This window comes from Chaetodon auriga, chromosome 1 (assembly GCF_051107435.1).
Source record: "Chaetodon auriga isolate fChaAug3 chromosome 1, fChaAug3.hap1, whole genome shotgun sequence".
In the NCBI taxonomy this organism is placed as follows: Eukaryota; Metazoa; Chordata; class Actinopteri; order Chaetodontiformes; family Chaetodontidae; genus Chaetodon; species Chaetodon auriga.
Genome location: NC_135074.1, coordinates 8,759,278 through 8,774,963, shown reverse-complemented (window position 1 = coordinate 8,774,963; position 15,686 = coordinate 8,759,278). Strand labels below are relative to the sequence as shown.

The following is a 15,686-nucleotide window of genomic DNA, read 5'->3' as shown; positions in this document are numbered from 1 at the left end:
TTTTGCTACTGATTAAACCAGCAAAATACAATATTTTAATTAGTAAGCTTTCGCTCTCTGGCCAAGAGCAAGATGAGAAGAACGATCGGACTAAAGTTACTGCCTGACATTAGCATGAAAGTGGAAACTGCTCGCCTGTCTAAAGCTCATTAACTAGCACTTTGTATCTTGTTTGTTTAATCTGCAAAAACTGAAGGGCATCCATTTTCCCCTTCCCAGTCTTCATGCTGAGCTCGGCTAACTGGCGGCTGGTTGTAGCTTTACGTTTAATAATGCTCTCCAAGAAGGCAAATGATCATTATTCCCAAAATGTCAAACTGTTCCTTTAATTGGTTTGTGGCTCTGCTTTATTTTATTATGTTTTTTCTCACAAACTCAAACTGAGCTCCATGACACAAGCCTTTTTGTTTGTTTGTTTGTTTGTTTGTTTGTTTGTTTGTTTGTTTGTTTGTTTTCTTACTTACTCCTTGGCTGTATGATAATCTGTTCACAAAAATAAACATTAAGAAAGTTCAAATCTAGATTTAGACAAAGCTTTATTGAGCAACGAGCAGCTGCTTCACAGTAAGTTCAGGCAGCCTTCCTTCTTCATGTCTCGCCCCCATGAAACTGTTCCCTTCAGGCCATTTCTGTGATTAAGAGTACATTCATAGTCAACTTGCCTGATAATAAATGAGTTATAAAAGGGATTTTAAAAAGTGATTATCTGCTTTTCCCATTACATAAATTCCTTCCATCCATTTGAACTGTGAACACCCTTTTAATGTAATGTGCTGCATGTTATTTATAAGCACCACATACCTGCAGATTCTGCTCATTTAGAATGTATTATCAAAAGACTGGATGTTGAACATATTTGACATCTCTCTCAGATTATATTTAGATGAACACATGACAGCAGTAATTCTTTTTTATCCTATTTGAACTTGTTTCATTACACAACATAATAAAAATACAGTACAACATTGAGATTGTAGTTTCTGAAGATGCCTCAGAGTAGAGAATAGCTGCAGAGTTCAGACTTGAGGGCTGGATACTGCAGACAGGTGCAGGCGAGGCTCACAGTGCAGATCCTGGGTCTTTGTACCAATGCCCTGCAGGCAAACTGTCAGCGGCAGCAGAGCTTCCGTGGACAGACTCGGGAACAGGAAGAGATGGAGACGATAAAGTTCATCGTTTGAAGTGGTTCAGCTCAGAGACACAGCTCAGAGACTCAGACATAAAGGCACACACTGCATCTTCCTCACTCTCTGTCCTGCACACACATCCCTCACTCGCACCACAGCATACGAAATGCAGCCACACGGCGCTTGCAGCGGTGAGTCTGTGCTCCAATTTCTGTTTTTACAATCCTTGTTTCTCTCGGTTTTACTGTCTGTGCAGTGTTGAGAGCGTAATCAAGGCTGTTTTCTTAGCTCATCCCAGCTGTGACGTTAGAAATGATTTACATGTTGGCACTCTGACCACCAGTATCCTTTATCACGAGAGAAACAAAGAGTCAAGTTTGGTGTTTGTGTTGCTGGGCTTGAGCGACTGTTACTGTGGGTGGCATGTCAAAGGTCAGGTATTGAGCATGAGATCTCCTTGTCCAGAGCCCCAGTCTACAAATTCCACTTCCCCGCTAGATTGAGGAGGATTATCCAGAGAGATGCCTCGCCGTTCCCCAAACACCTTCTCCTGCAGTTCAATTATGTCATTGCGGATGTCAGCCATCATTAGCAGAAGGAAGTCAAAGGAGCCGGGAGGTCCCTGGGGACAGAGGAGAAATTGAGGAATTGCAAATAGTCTGCATGTCATTTTTCACTGTTTCCTTTGGGAGGAAAACAAATCCTTGCTTAGGTGAATATTAATTAGATTTACAAATGCAGATGTGACAAAGTCACAGTCCAGCTTCAAGTTTCAACGTATAAATTCAATGTACATTTGTGGCTGCCAACAACCTTTAGTTTACGTTTACATGTGTTTGTCATTTACTTTGGAAAATTTCTCTGTAACTCTAAACCTAGATATAAAATAAATCATAAAATAAGCCAAAGATGTTTCTGGAAAAGTGTGTGACTGTTGCATTTTCAGAGCAGATCGTATGTAGATTTACACAATAGCTTGAACAATGTGAATTTACTATGTGTTTTCAGTATAAGTTAACTTACAGGTGGCCCTCTGGGACCAGGAGCTCCTCTATCACCCTGTAGATGAGAAACAGGACACGTTTCAACAGATAGCTTTCTGAGAGTGGTATAAACTGCACTGTGACAAAAAATTTGCTCTATTTGATGTGGGACAGTTCCTTGAAGTGCCCTGACACCGTTCAGTTCAATGTCAAGCAGGTTCAAACTGTAGTGGTTATTATTTATACAGTGTGATTCCACACATGCATACACAGACACACATTAACAAATCAAAGCACATATGAGGAAAATAAAGCCATGTAATAATGACCTTTAGTCCATCTCTTCCTGGTGCCCCAGGGGGTCCCTGTATGAATGATATGACAAGGGAAAGTTTTTCAGGCTACTAATACAAGAAAAACATTTGAGATGCAAACACATGGACACAGTTTCAGTTGTGCTAAACACATTCATCGATCTTGTTACAACTGCAAAGAAGCAGGTTTCCTTTCAGTCAGAGCAGCAGTGTCCTGGGACAGCTTTCATGCTATGACACGTCTGATTAAAGGCAGAACCTGACAGGAAGTTGCAGCAGCTCTGACACTAAATCTTGAATAACGTGATTCTGTTTGGCAGTTTTACATAAGCCTCCACCATACTGCTTTAAATGAGCACTCTCCACCTTTAGTTCCTCCCTTTTTCATGGGAACTGAAGGTGGTGGATGATGGTTGGCTGTGCTTCACAGTGGATGGATCCTTGGTTGCTCACATAGAACCAGCACCAAACCCATATTCATATGACACACTGGATCATTAGACACATTAAAGATGTGACCTTCAGATTTTGAGACGTCGCTGTCTGAAAAACATTCTTACCACTGGCCCCCTGCGGCCTCTTTTGATGTGCTTCAGGTCAGGCTCCGGACCAATGGGTCCCATGTTGCCCCGTGGACCCCGAGGGCCAGGTGGGCCCCTGTCCCCTGGTTCCCCCCTCTTTCCGGGTTCTCCTGGGTGACCTGGTGAGGACAGATGGATACAGCAGTGAAGGGAATTACTTAAAATTGATTAGTCACTACTGAGCTCCTCTGACAGACACCTCAGGTGGTTTTAAACAAATTCTTTTCCAGCTCGCCTTGCTTGCTCACTTTATTCTTTATACTTTTTTGTATGTTTTTTTTTCTTGCAGTGTTTAAATTATTCAGTGTCAAGTCATTTTTCTTATTTTATTAATTTTCAACACAGTTTCCTCGTCTTCTTCCTCACCCTCTTCTGTATAAGCAGCATTGTTGTTGTTGCAGATGTTGACTGCGTTAATCACAAACTCTCCCTGTGCACATCTGGAGCCAGCAGTGGATTTAACCTCTCTAACCCTTACAGTTACATCTACACTACCTGGGACCCCAGGAGCTCCTGGAGGGCCAGGCAAACCAGGAAGACACGGGCTATCAGGACCTTTTCCTGCCCTCCCCAGAGATGGCTTGTCACTGCTGTTGGCCAGGTCAGGCACCTACAAAGAAAAGAGGAAACACTAAGTAGGATAAACAGAGGAAAGTAAGACAGGCTGAGTAGTCTCCCACATTTTTACAACTATTTTCTATTGTTCAGTCTTCTACATGCTGAACCTCTCAACACACTGGTTATTGTAAGTTTAGTAATGAATCAATGAAGTATATTCAAATCCTGTGGCTACCAAAAGGTAAGAAATAATGAAGTACTGCAAAATACTTTCTGGTTCAGTTTTAAGTGGACTCTCTGAAGTAGACATATGATACCTGGTTGGGTGACTGAGCATTGCCAAGCTTTAGTTTTAGCTGCAGCAGACTGTTCTTCATGTCCATGAAGTCCTGACAGGTGAACGAGCAGGTACCAGCACTCATCAAGGTGTCTGACTTCCCTGATGAACTCACTGCAACACAAAACACACGTTTAAATGCTTCTAGCACACATTTTCAGAACGAGTGGTCACAATATCAAGTCAGTCACAATCATAACTCACTTCATGTCTAGACTGTGAAATAGTAAAGTCGTCAGCATCATTACCCATGGTTAAAATGGACAAATGAACATACAGTGTACACAGAATACTCTTAGTCACTGCATGGCTAGAACTGACATCCTCATGGAAGAATACTGTCTTCACACAGGGAAGACCTAAAAGAAACTGACACCCTGATGGAGCAGGGAACGCATGTACTGATGGACCCTGATGATCTCTTTTCAAAGTGTGAAACAAAACAAACTCACAGTTGTGCACAGGGACGCAGGAGCGTTGGTCCGGTGCCAGAATGTAGCCGCTCTGACAGCGACACAGGAAGCTGCCCAGCGTGTTCACACACTCATGGTCACACATGCTGCTGCCTGGATGCTCACACTCGTCAATGTCTGTGTGTGTGTGTGTGAACGGGAGAGAGGGAGAACGAGAAGTAAAAATTGTACCTGATTAGACACAAAATCAAAAGTTTGGGGGTTTTTAGAGTGGATGTTATTCCTTGCCCTCACCTGTCAGCATGGGTCACAGATTGTTTTCACCTTTTTTTTCATGATGTGACACATTTTATGATGTTTGAGACTGTGATCAAGAGCTATGCATAATAATCCTTTTATGACTTCATTGCAATTTAATGGCATTTTACACTATGTGCCACTGGCGTGCAGGCTGCTTTATGGCACGGAGAGAAACTACTTTGCTACACAGAACAGGAGGGGGGCGCCATTTGTTTAATGATGCTCTTTTAATATGCATGTGGGCTGCTGGCAGGAACACAGGACTGTGGTGTGATGAAATGGGAGGAGAACAGCTCATGACAGTAACAGACATGATGGTCAAAAGTATTTGACCAGGAGATGTGAAGGGAGCGCACTGACCCAGACAGTAAGGAGATTTGTGGGTGCGGTGTCTCTCTCGGTCAAAGCGATACCCGGGGTAACATGTGCAGACAACTCGTCCAAAGTTATCAGTACACTGCTGCTCACAAGGCGACGCCGCACACACATCCACACCTACAGAGAGAGAGGCAGAGCTATTCAGGACCGCTGTCTGAAAACCAACATTACTGCAGTCACCCAAGAGCACCATTCATCTCTATTAGCACGCCCTTACACACATAAAGTTCCACATCCACAGCAGAGAACTGACCAGCAGAGCTTCTACTGTGAGCCCACAGACAGCTCTATGGGCCTGTTCTCATGGAGGATATTTTGACATGTAACAGCAGGAAAAGCACAGTTGTGAATAATAAAATGAATCATGGCTGAATTCCATTTAGCTGCATCAGTTTCAGACTCCTGGTTCACACTGGCATGGCTTCCTGGGACCATGCACACAAGCAATTGTAATTTTTGCGTGTATAAAATACAATGCATTGCATTGTGGGATTGTTAGCAGAAAGTAGCCTACATCCATAGACACAGGGCACTGTATGGAAATCTACAAACCTGATTCCACAAAAGCTTGGACACCAGTGTAAAATGTAAAATAAAAACAGAAGAACAAAATGTCTGTGGTGAAAAAGACCTATTATAATGACTACACTCTGTTTCCAGTTAATTTCACAATGAAATTAATAGCTGAATAGAAAACCACCATAACATTCATGCATAAAACTATATTAAACTTGGTTATGTGGACCCAACCCACAAGACCCATGTCTAGGGGCATGCACATTTTTTTTTTTTTTTTTTTTAATCTGATCCCAGGGCTTTTATGCCTCAATTAAAAGTTCTCTGGCTTGGACTATGAACAGGAGAAAAAGAATTCATCTTTTTAAAGGAAATGGAAAACAGAGATAATTACAGCACTGATGCCTTTTTGCCATTATCATACTGTGTTTAAATGTATACTAATGCACCGTGCTCTGCGGCTAAGCAATGTTTACATTAAACCGTGCTGCATGAACAAGTACTTTAGATATAAGTTTGGCATGGTTTTTGATACACCACAGCAGGCACCACTGCTGTAAATATGGAGCAAAACTGTCTAGTAAATATACATAAAGTCAGACACAGAAGCATGAGCTGACTCAACAGTGTCCTCTAGTGGCCAATGTGAATCACTGTTATTCTATGGAGACATATGACAGTCTGCTGTGTGTGTGTGTGTGTGTGTGTGTGTGTGTGTGTGTGTGTGTGTGTGTGCGTGTGTGTGTGTGTAAACCTGTAAAAGACTGTGCCTGATCATGATTATGTGAGTCCAATTTTCACAGTTATCAGATGTTTTCTATGAATGACCACAGCTAAATGTTGTAGCTGTCTGTGCCAAAACTATGAGCAGTGTCTGCTTGGCTGTTATGTATGTTGTTTGAAGCAGAGCACTGCATTTATCTGAAATGACTCCTTAAACATAATTACTCCAAACTGACAGAAGGTAACCACAATATGTGCATTATCTGGGCCTATTTGGAGGTCCAAATACAAAAAATCTGGTCTCCAGACCATGTTTTGTGCAGATTGTTTCAATCTACGAACTGCTGTAATGGAGGAGCCATATCAGATTTGGAGTATTTGAATCAGATGTGACAGTTCATGAGCCAAACTCTGAGGACAGTGTGTATGGTTTACCTACTTTCAGGTATGCACTGGCCCATCACAAACCTGAATCCGTCACAGCATTTCCTCCTAAAAAAAAAAAAAAAAAGTTAGAATCATTATATGAGAAGACTGATACCACTCTCATGTCTGTATGGTACATAAGAAGCTAAGGTTAGCAACCATTCACTGTAGCTTAGCATAAAGACAAAGAATACATAAATGATGCTTTGTCAGTGCAGAGGTTTAGTTTGATGGACTGCAAAATTAGGCTGGATTAAAGACCCTGTCCATCAAAAACTGTTAGGAGGTTCAGTAGAAAATGTACAGAGCCAGTAAACTTTGCATTGACAAAGTGTTGTCTGTTTAAGGACATCAATGACATCCTGCTTCTCACAGTTGGTTAACAAGACCATCCAGAGGCATGTGTGCATCTTAGATTATCAACATGCAGACCAGACATAGCGAAGCAGCAACAGGCAGGGATCCCACTAATTAGTACATCCAGTTAACATTTTTAGTGTACTTTGTAGCCTTCATCACTGCACAGTAACTAAGAGAGGGGACCTTGTACAAATAATAGGCCTAAAACTAGATTAGTATCATAAAGCAGGTCAAACTCACAAAAATCGTGCAACATCTTTGTAAATTGAGCCTTATCATAGAAAAGCTTGCCAGCCTTTGCTGTATACTGATGAACTTCTGACAGTTCAGTCAAATAATTTATTACATAGTTACAGCAAACACTTAAAACTTCTTGCAAACATTTCAGCAGATTGTCCATCCATCTGTTTGAGGACTTCTGGTCTGTTCTCTTGTTTTCACTCCACAGTAAGAAGTCCTCTGATAAATGTAAATACATGTGGAAGAGTAGCTGCAGTTCAGGCACTGCTCATTCTGATTTGGCTCTTCGTATTCCCTGGCCAGCACTTGACCATGACCAAATAAACAACTAAAAACTTCTAATCACTAAAACCCAAGTTCATAACTCCTTCACAGCCTCTGCCTTTGTGATGTAAGCTCGTAACAGCTAGGTGGATGCAGCATTTTTGAAATACAGCGTTGTGCAATGAATACTAGGCAACAATTTCTCACAAAATTGATTTATGGTGTCTGGCAATGACACACATCCAGCCATCCCACAACAATCCACCACATGTTACAGACATTACAGTTGGAAAAGCAGAGAGGAAATGGCTCAGAAACTGGAGCAGCACAGCCACGCAACAAATGTTGCACACACACACACACACACACACACACACACACACACACACACACACACACACACACGCTTGAAGAAAATGGGGAAAAATGCACGACTCCTGTCCTAAAAACTGCATGCTGTTACCGAAGGAGATTTAGCATGCTGCCTCATTCACTTCCCCCCCAAGACAACAAGTTGCTTTTATTCTCCTCCAGCCTCCATGCAGTGTAACCCTGAATCCCTCTGAGATCCCCCCCCTCCTTCTGCTGAATGAAAAATAACCTATAAAACGGCGAGGCCGGCCTAAACTGATGAGATCCAGATGAGAGCAGCTTTAATCTGCAGCCTGTAGCTGGTGGTGTTGAGAAGGATGGATAAGGCCAGGCATGGAGCTGAGGTGGGGAGAGGAAAGTGAACGCTCAGACGAACACTGTCACTCATTCAGTCAGTCACTCCATCCATCAGTCAATCAGTGATCTCAGTTGGGTTAATACGTTGCAGATGCAAGTCTGTCCTGGAGAGGAACCACATAAGTTTATACCTTTGCATGAACGCCACCAACAGGTTTAGATTCAAGTCGATCTGGTTGTGATGTGACAGTCATTACAACACAGACTGTCAGCCTCTTTATTCAAGATGATGACCCAGCTTTTAGAACAGGTCACTTCTGACACCAACAATTCAGGACTGCATAAAAAACTGTCAAACATTTGTCTTAACCATCCTAAACGTTAATAGTGCTAATGTGATAATAACAGCAGTTAGAAAGTTGCACTGCAAAGCTGATCACAGCTAAATAAGTGAAGAAGGATGCACTGATGTGATGTGACAGATCGGTATCAGTGCCAGCACAGACCTAATTATCAGATAATGAGTTAGCTAATTGTTGCTTACAAGCATGACATGACTGATCTACATTAAATAAACTTTCTTTCATTATGATTAGACTATTTTATGTTAGCATACATGAAAATGACTTTAACATTTTAGCACACACTTTAGCTGGATTAAGCGTTTTAAACAATGGAAATTGTTTTCATGGCGGTTTCAGCATAAATCCATTGCAGATTAATATTTGCAGCACAACTGACAAATGCTGCTACATCCAGTTTTTCTCAAAAATAGGATCAAGCAATATTTAGACCATCAAATGCACTCTGTTCTCTCAGTAAAGCAGTTCTGTCTAAAGGAACTTCATGTCCAACAGTGTTCACTTCAGAACTCTTCAACTGCACTATCACAGTTTTGGATGATTAAACAACATTTTTCATGTATTTATTAACTTCCATTGCTGATAGGTTTGAGAGGGTAGAAGAGATAACGCTGTATTGAACCAAAATGAAGTCTCAGGTGCGTGTTTGTGTAGTTAGTCTGACGAGTAAGAAAGAGTAGACTTCTCTGATTTAATAAGTTTAAAAGAGGATATACATTTAATAATCTGTAGAGGAGAGTCAACAAGAATGACACCACTTTAGTGTGTACGCAGGTTTCTTGCATGCTAACATGCTGAAAATAGGCAATTGACTCCTTTCCTATTGCCAGTATACAAACTAGCCTTCGTGTTTTTTCTTGTGGCGCGTCACCCCAGAAAACAGGGAAGAGTAGCAAACAGCATGGATGGCAGTGACGTTATAGTGGTTACTTTTCATGCCTTACTGTGAGATAATGATGATGATGATGATGATGATGATGATGATGATGATGATGATGAGATGGAAATAGAGTGTCACAAGTTGACAGTTCTGTCTGATATCAGGCAATACGTACATGCCAACGTCCGCAACTTCACCGCACGTCATCAGTGCGCTGTAAAGAAAATTAGTGTGTCCATGTGGGTGCCATGTTTTCATCACTGCTGATCGGAGCTGGAGCCGATACATACCCGTGACTACCGCAGAGTCATTTAATCCAGGAATGACTGCCAATTGTACTCTTTAGACAAAAGCCAGATGTTAACGGGTGTTAGCGGGGTTTTGTCTGGTGTGAACGAGGATTTAGAGTCTTCAGCCGTGCTAGCAGCTCTGTGAGTCTCTCTGTCAGCATGCTAACACAGTTCAAACTTGTATGGCGTATTGTGTTGACCTATGTGATGCATGCGTGTAGATATGTGAACTTTGCTCTGTGACACATTCATTGCAGGACTTCAGATAAAGTAGTGTTTATCTCAGAGTCTTCGGCTCAGTCTCATCTCCTTTGTTTCCTTTTGGATTTACAGCGTTAGACTTGGCTCTCACCTCAACTGTGGACCCTGCGTGGCCCCTGCACATACTTTCAGAGCTACTCGCCGTCACACTCACACACATACACATCCTTACATACTCCATGAACCTTAATGTTAGTAATAAAGCATCACAAATTTACAGAAGTCAAAATGTGAAGTGAGTTTAAACAGACCAACTGAAAGTTCACACATGAAACTTACAGAGTGAACAGGAATAAAGACATGAAAGCCAGAGATAGAGCATCCCAGAAACAAGACGAAGAGTCTCCAGCCATGCTAGTGGGTCTGCCATGTTCACTATTTTAGTTTTGTGTGTTAGACTGCTAACATTTGCTTATCAACTCTCAACACATAGTACAGCTGATGTACCACAAATGTTAACCTACATTATAGAAAAAGTCAGTAAGATTCATCATCTGGGCACCATGACTGTCTGTACCACATTTCATGAAAAAAGTTCAGTTTTTGAGAAACTGAAAGACTTTGTCAACCCTTGAGCCTCAAACTGGCCCAAGTTAGAGCATCTAAATAACCAAGACAGTGTCAAATAGCAGAAAAATAACTCAAATCAAAGAAGCACAGAGTAGCAAAAGCCAACTGATCTCACTACAACACACCACACATCCACATACATCCACAGGCTGTCTGTCAGTCAGAAATGCAGCCGCCTTGGCAGCTCTCCCCTGTGTGTTTGTGATGGACATGACAGGGAGGGCCGCGCTGTCCGGACAAGCAGATGAGGGTGGAGGGAGAGGTGACCCATGTGTTTTTGTTTTGGAAAGTGAAAGTATGTTGGTTAGACAGGCAACAGGCCCGGTCAACATGACACGACCTCTCACACATGGACCATTACACCCTGTGGAATCTGACTTACGTGTTTGTGTGTGTCCAAGTTTGTCTGGTGGGAGTGTGTTTTTGTATCAGTACGTCTACCAGAAGCAGCAGTTGTGCAGCAGTGTTATTTTGGCATGAAAATGAACAAAAATCCAACAGGGGCACAGAAAATTGGCAGCAGCCTTGAATAGAAAACATCAGTAATGTACACTCGACAACTCAGAGCAATCTAACTGCGTGTGTGTTCATGTCTGTGAGAATGCATCAGCACATACAGTCTGTGTATATGTCTGCATGTGCGTGTGTGAGGGCGAGTCTGTGTGAGGGCTGGGATACCATCCAGTAATTGGGTACAGCCTTTTAATGTCAGTCAGGGTATATTAGTGAGAGTGATCCATGACGCTAGCAAGCTCCCTCTCCTCTCTGCATTTTCATGTCCTCTCTGTGCACTTTGCTTCACTCGCCCTTCATCCAGCCTGCGATTTGAAACACGTCAATTTATATTCAAGCCACTCTATTGGCCTCTTGTTTCACAGTGCACTCCATTGGTTCACTAGTTGTTGACATAATCTCTGTCTCTCTCTCTCTCGTCTCTTCAGACTGACATGTTGCCGGCCTCATGTTGCCCCCTGTCTATGAAGCTTGATGAGGTGTCTGCCTTTTCCATCTTTATTTTATTCAGAGGAATATTTTTCTGCCCTCTCAGGCCTTGTTTAGGGAGGATTACTCAAAGCCTTTAACAGCCACTTACTCAAAGCCTTTAACGACAGCACCAACCACTTTCTATCACTTACATTCATTTCCCAATGCTGAGTTCTCTGTTTCAAAACTCATCAGGAGTTAATGCCCCATCCAAATTGAACTAATGCAACCAAAACCCTTCATACACATCTCAGGATCACTTCCTATAGTATAAAGGTGCTTTCAGACAGCACTTGCTGCTGCTGCCACTTCCATTGCTTTCAGTGTTAACAAGTCAAGCTGAGGCTAGAAGCAACAAGGAGAGGGAGTGCTGCTGCATGAGTCTTTCACAGAGGACAGCTGTGAATGAAATGCCCAGTGTTGTATGACCCATCTGGGAGTTGTTTTTTTATTTATTAAGTTGTAGCAGAATGTACAAATTTACAGCAAATTGTAGTCATAACAGAGTCTAATTCCCAGTAAATTTTGTTATGTCACATTTTTACAGTTTTTAACGTGCAAAATGGACTGGAAACACACAGAGTCTTACTGGTAGCTGAGTTCCAGTGAGATTTAAACGATGTGGTTATTGGAAATATTTTAGGTGCTTTCATAATTACACAGAGAGCACTCAGACTGGACCGTTTGTAAATTTGGAGCATTACCATTCAAGCAGCACAGCACTGTCCAAACACTCTGCCTCAGGAGAGCAGAGCGCCGGGACAGTCAGTGTTTGATGAAGAGCTGAAAAGAAGCTAAAAGTAGCAACTGCAGACGGATGGGTCAATTAAGCAAAATAATGCAACACACACACTTGGATACGAATCAAAGAGTCAGTTTTTCTGAAGTTAGCTTACATGTAATGGTTGTTGGTGTGTTGGGCTGAACTGTTGACATTACTTACTCACGCATTTTTCAGTAGGGGGAACACCCAGGATACGTGCACTCATGCAACAGTTTATGTGCATGCGCATATTAATGCTTATAATAAAGTGACAGATGTAGCACACTGTCTGTAGTTACATCTGAGAGAAGAAGAAGACTGCTAACTAATAAACATGGCTATTGACAGGATTCAAACTTTTGAGAAAAATCTGCTTTGCAAATATTTTATGGAGCTCAAGGACACACACAGTGAGTTTTATGAGTAACATTGAACATAAACATAAATCTTATTTATTTACAAGAAAACCTCAGGAGCCCCTTATCCTTTAAGTGAATTTGTCTCTGCATGAAATTAATTCAGAATACAACACTGTTTTGTCTGACTGTGGGGCCAGTATTGTAATTGTATATTTACAACAGATGTACATATGAATGCATTTGTGAATGTGGTGCATGACTTGTAAGTGTACTTAGTGAGTGAATATGTACACAAATATCTAAATATGCATAAGATTTGTATGCATATGCAAAATACAGGAGTACCTACAATTAGGTGCTTTTCCATCTCTTGAAGACTTTTACCTCATTAACAGAAGTCCTTTTAAATTCAGTTTTTTTGTACATTTCACAGTCTTTTACACACACACACACACACACATATACACACACACAATTCTCCACACACTTGCAAACAGCATTGCTAATGTTTTCTCAACAGTGTATATTGTCAAATGGCCAGACATGTTGTAAAAAAAAGTCAATTAAACCAAACTAAACAACCACAGCGCTGCAGTGTTCAGTAAAGCTGCACACTAAATAAAACAGGATTTTGTTATTGAGAATGTGTTGTTGGCAGTTTGTCTGTTCTGAATTGTTCCTGCAGTCAGGTTACGACACACTCAGTAGTGGTTGCAGTATATACTACCTTGTATAGGTTGACCTGCAGTATTAACTGTTTTGGCTTTGTCAGCCTGCATTAAAATTCATATGCACAGCAGCTCTGCACTGAGAAAACTCTTGGATGAGAGAAAGATTTGGAGAGGATTTGGACAGCCTCTCTTGGCTTTCACTGACACACTGTCAGTGTGGATATCATTAACTGTGACTGCTGTTTTCGACAGCTTGTGTGTACATGGAACACGATAAATTACAATAAACAAAAAACTGGAAGTGGACTGGAATTTACATAGCTCATACCAATCCATTAAAATGGCTTTTAATTGGCTCTGATACAGATCCTGCAGAACAAAATCTGTAGCAAGCAAATGCAAAATGATTCTTGTTGAAATTTGAAGGGAAAAAGTGAGCAAGGTACAAAATTTCAGTATCACCCTTGACAGGCCTCTGACATGGCCAAGAGGTGTGTCTCCAGGATGGCTGACGGCATCTTCATGCAACGTTCAACGTTCTGGCTCTGCATGCCGCGCTGACCTGACCCCACTCAAAGCATCCACCCCTGTCCGTCCTCTCCTCTGACCTTTGGGTACCACCTTTCTCTCACCAGTCTCTTGTGCTGCTGGTGGCTGACCTAGCATCTACCTGCCCAGCGAGGGATGCAGGCAGGCCCATGCTCGACCCCAGTCAACTGCTGCCAAAATCAGCACGGCAGCACTGGAAGAAACACCGAGACAGGATCCAGAGGCAGGCCTGGACCTGGATCACTTTTCACTGAAGATAATGTACTTTTAGCAAAGGGTCTCCTTCCAGGGGGGAAATGCTCCCTGTTATGGTTTCCCATACAGCTTTACTTTGATTTATTTGTGCATTCAAAGGCAAGAATGTGCTACAAGGACAGAATATTCATTACAGCACCCAAAGAAAAGCCCACTACATCTTCAAGTCTCTAGCCCAGACAGTGCAGGAGTGTATTCTCCTGGTTTGTAGGCAGAGTCTCTGCATGTGAGGGAGATTATAAGAGGCTTCAGTATCTCTTTGACATAAATCACATCTCATGTGTATCACCTCATAGTGCAGAGATTTGGGCTGCTCTGAGGGGAAAGTTAGGATGATGGGGGAGGAAATGCCACAAGAAATGAGGGAGGAGGACACTGACAGGAGGAGGAGGAGGAGGATGGTTAACAGACAGGGATGAAGGCTGTTGTCAGCTTAGAGTTTCCCTCTTGGGACTCTGGTGGGAGGAACACAGGAAGTGGAGCTCGGTGGAGGTCAATGGCCTCTTGACACGCCAGGACAAGAGACCGGCCATGTGTGTGTATATGTGTGTGTGTGCGTCTTGTCAATTTGATGAATGCCCCTTTCTGATGTGGCTTATATGTTACAATTACAACATGTTGTATTCATCAACCACGCTGTAAGTGATTTATTTGCTCAGCAACCTTCACAGTCGCAAGCAGTTCAAAAACTTGGCTGGTCGTATTGTGTATGATGGCGTGATGATGGATTATGCTGAAACACATTAGCATGATGAGCCCAACAATAAAACACGCTTTTGGAGGGCTGCCATTTTTCGTATTCTTGTGGGAGTCAGTGTCGTTCATTTCTGATGTGCCAGCCTTTTCTTTTTTTGCTTTGAGTTTTTGTCTTTTCAATGTGTTGTTCATTTTCTGCTTTTGTACGATTGGTGGGATTTTAAGAGATTTTTTTTATAAGGTGTTCTGTCCATAAGCTCTGTGTGTGTTTTTTAAATCCCCAGTGAAAGCACATTTATACTACTCTATAAGAAGGCTAAACTAATTTGCACTTTTCCACCCATTTGTCTCACAATTCAGCCAAGAACATGAACAGAATTCCAACTAGCAACTACTTGTTTGAAGATTAGAAATCTTTATATGGAAAATGTCTGAAACTCAAAAAATCCTCTGATGAGGTTGGAGGTTTCATCTCCACAAATTAAAGAAAACCAGCCTCTACATCAGCTTCCTCCTACAGGCGTGAAGGTGTTGCACACAGCCACATGCAAAGCTCTTTAATGTTCGCGTATAATTGCGTGTGTGTGTGTGTGTATTCTTTTGAAATTCATGTGAGTATACATATGTGAAGGTGTGAGTGTGGCGAGCGTGAACACCTCCTCTCTGTTTATTTGCTCTGCCAGCCCACTTCCAGGACCCTGGCCCCAGGGGAAACATCAGAGCTCTGGCCTAACAGAGGAAGCTTTGACTGGGAGCACAGGAGGTCTGAACTGCTTCCACCAGAATACAGGCTGACCTGCGCTCCTCCTCCCCTCTGTTATGCCTCACCTCTCCCCACTCATCTCATCTTTCCATCA

At 42.1% G+C, this 15,686-nt stretch overlaps 1 protein-coding gene across 1 annotated transcript in view; it reads right to left on the bottom strand.

Annotated features, from left to right (window-relative positions):
* Window positions 1-506: 506 nt before the first annotated feature.
* The window catches only part of LOC143324481 (collagen and calcium-binding EGF domain-containing protein 1-like), a 34,291-nt gene continuing 19,111 nt past the window's right edge, over window positions 507-15,686 (bottom strand). Inside the window, exons 3-11 of the mRNA XM_076737025.1 lie at window positions 6,670-6,722; window positions 4,974-5,108; window positions 4,353-4,490; window positions 3,881-4,014; window positions 3,501-3,615; window positions 2,985-3,124; window positions 2,440-2,475; window positions 2,151-2,186; window positions 507-1,749 (exon numbers count right to left, since the gene is read on the bottom strand). Coding sequence (XP_076593140.1) covers window positions 1,561-1,749; window positions 2,151-2,186; window positions 2,440-2,475; window positions 2,985-3,124; window positions 3,501-3,615; window positions 3,881-4,014; window positions 4,353-4,490; window positions 4,974-5,108; window positions 6,670-6,722 — 976 coding nt within the window. The 3' untranslated portion in view covers window positions 507-1,560. The remainder of the gene's footprint in view (window positions 1,750-2,150; window positions 2,187-2,439; window positions 2,476-2,984; window positions 3,125-3,500; window positions 3,616-3,880; window positions 4,015-4,352; window positions 4,491-4,973; window positions 5,109-6,669; window positions 6,723-15,686) is intronic.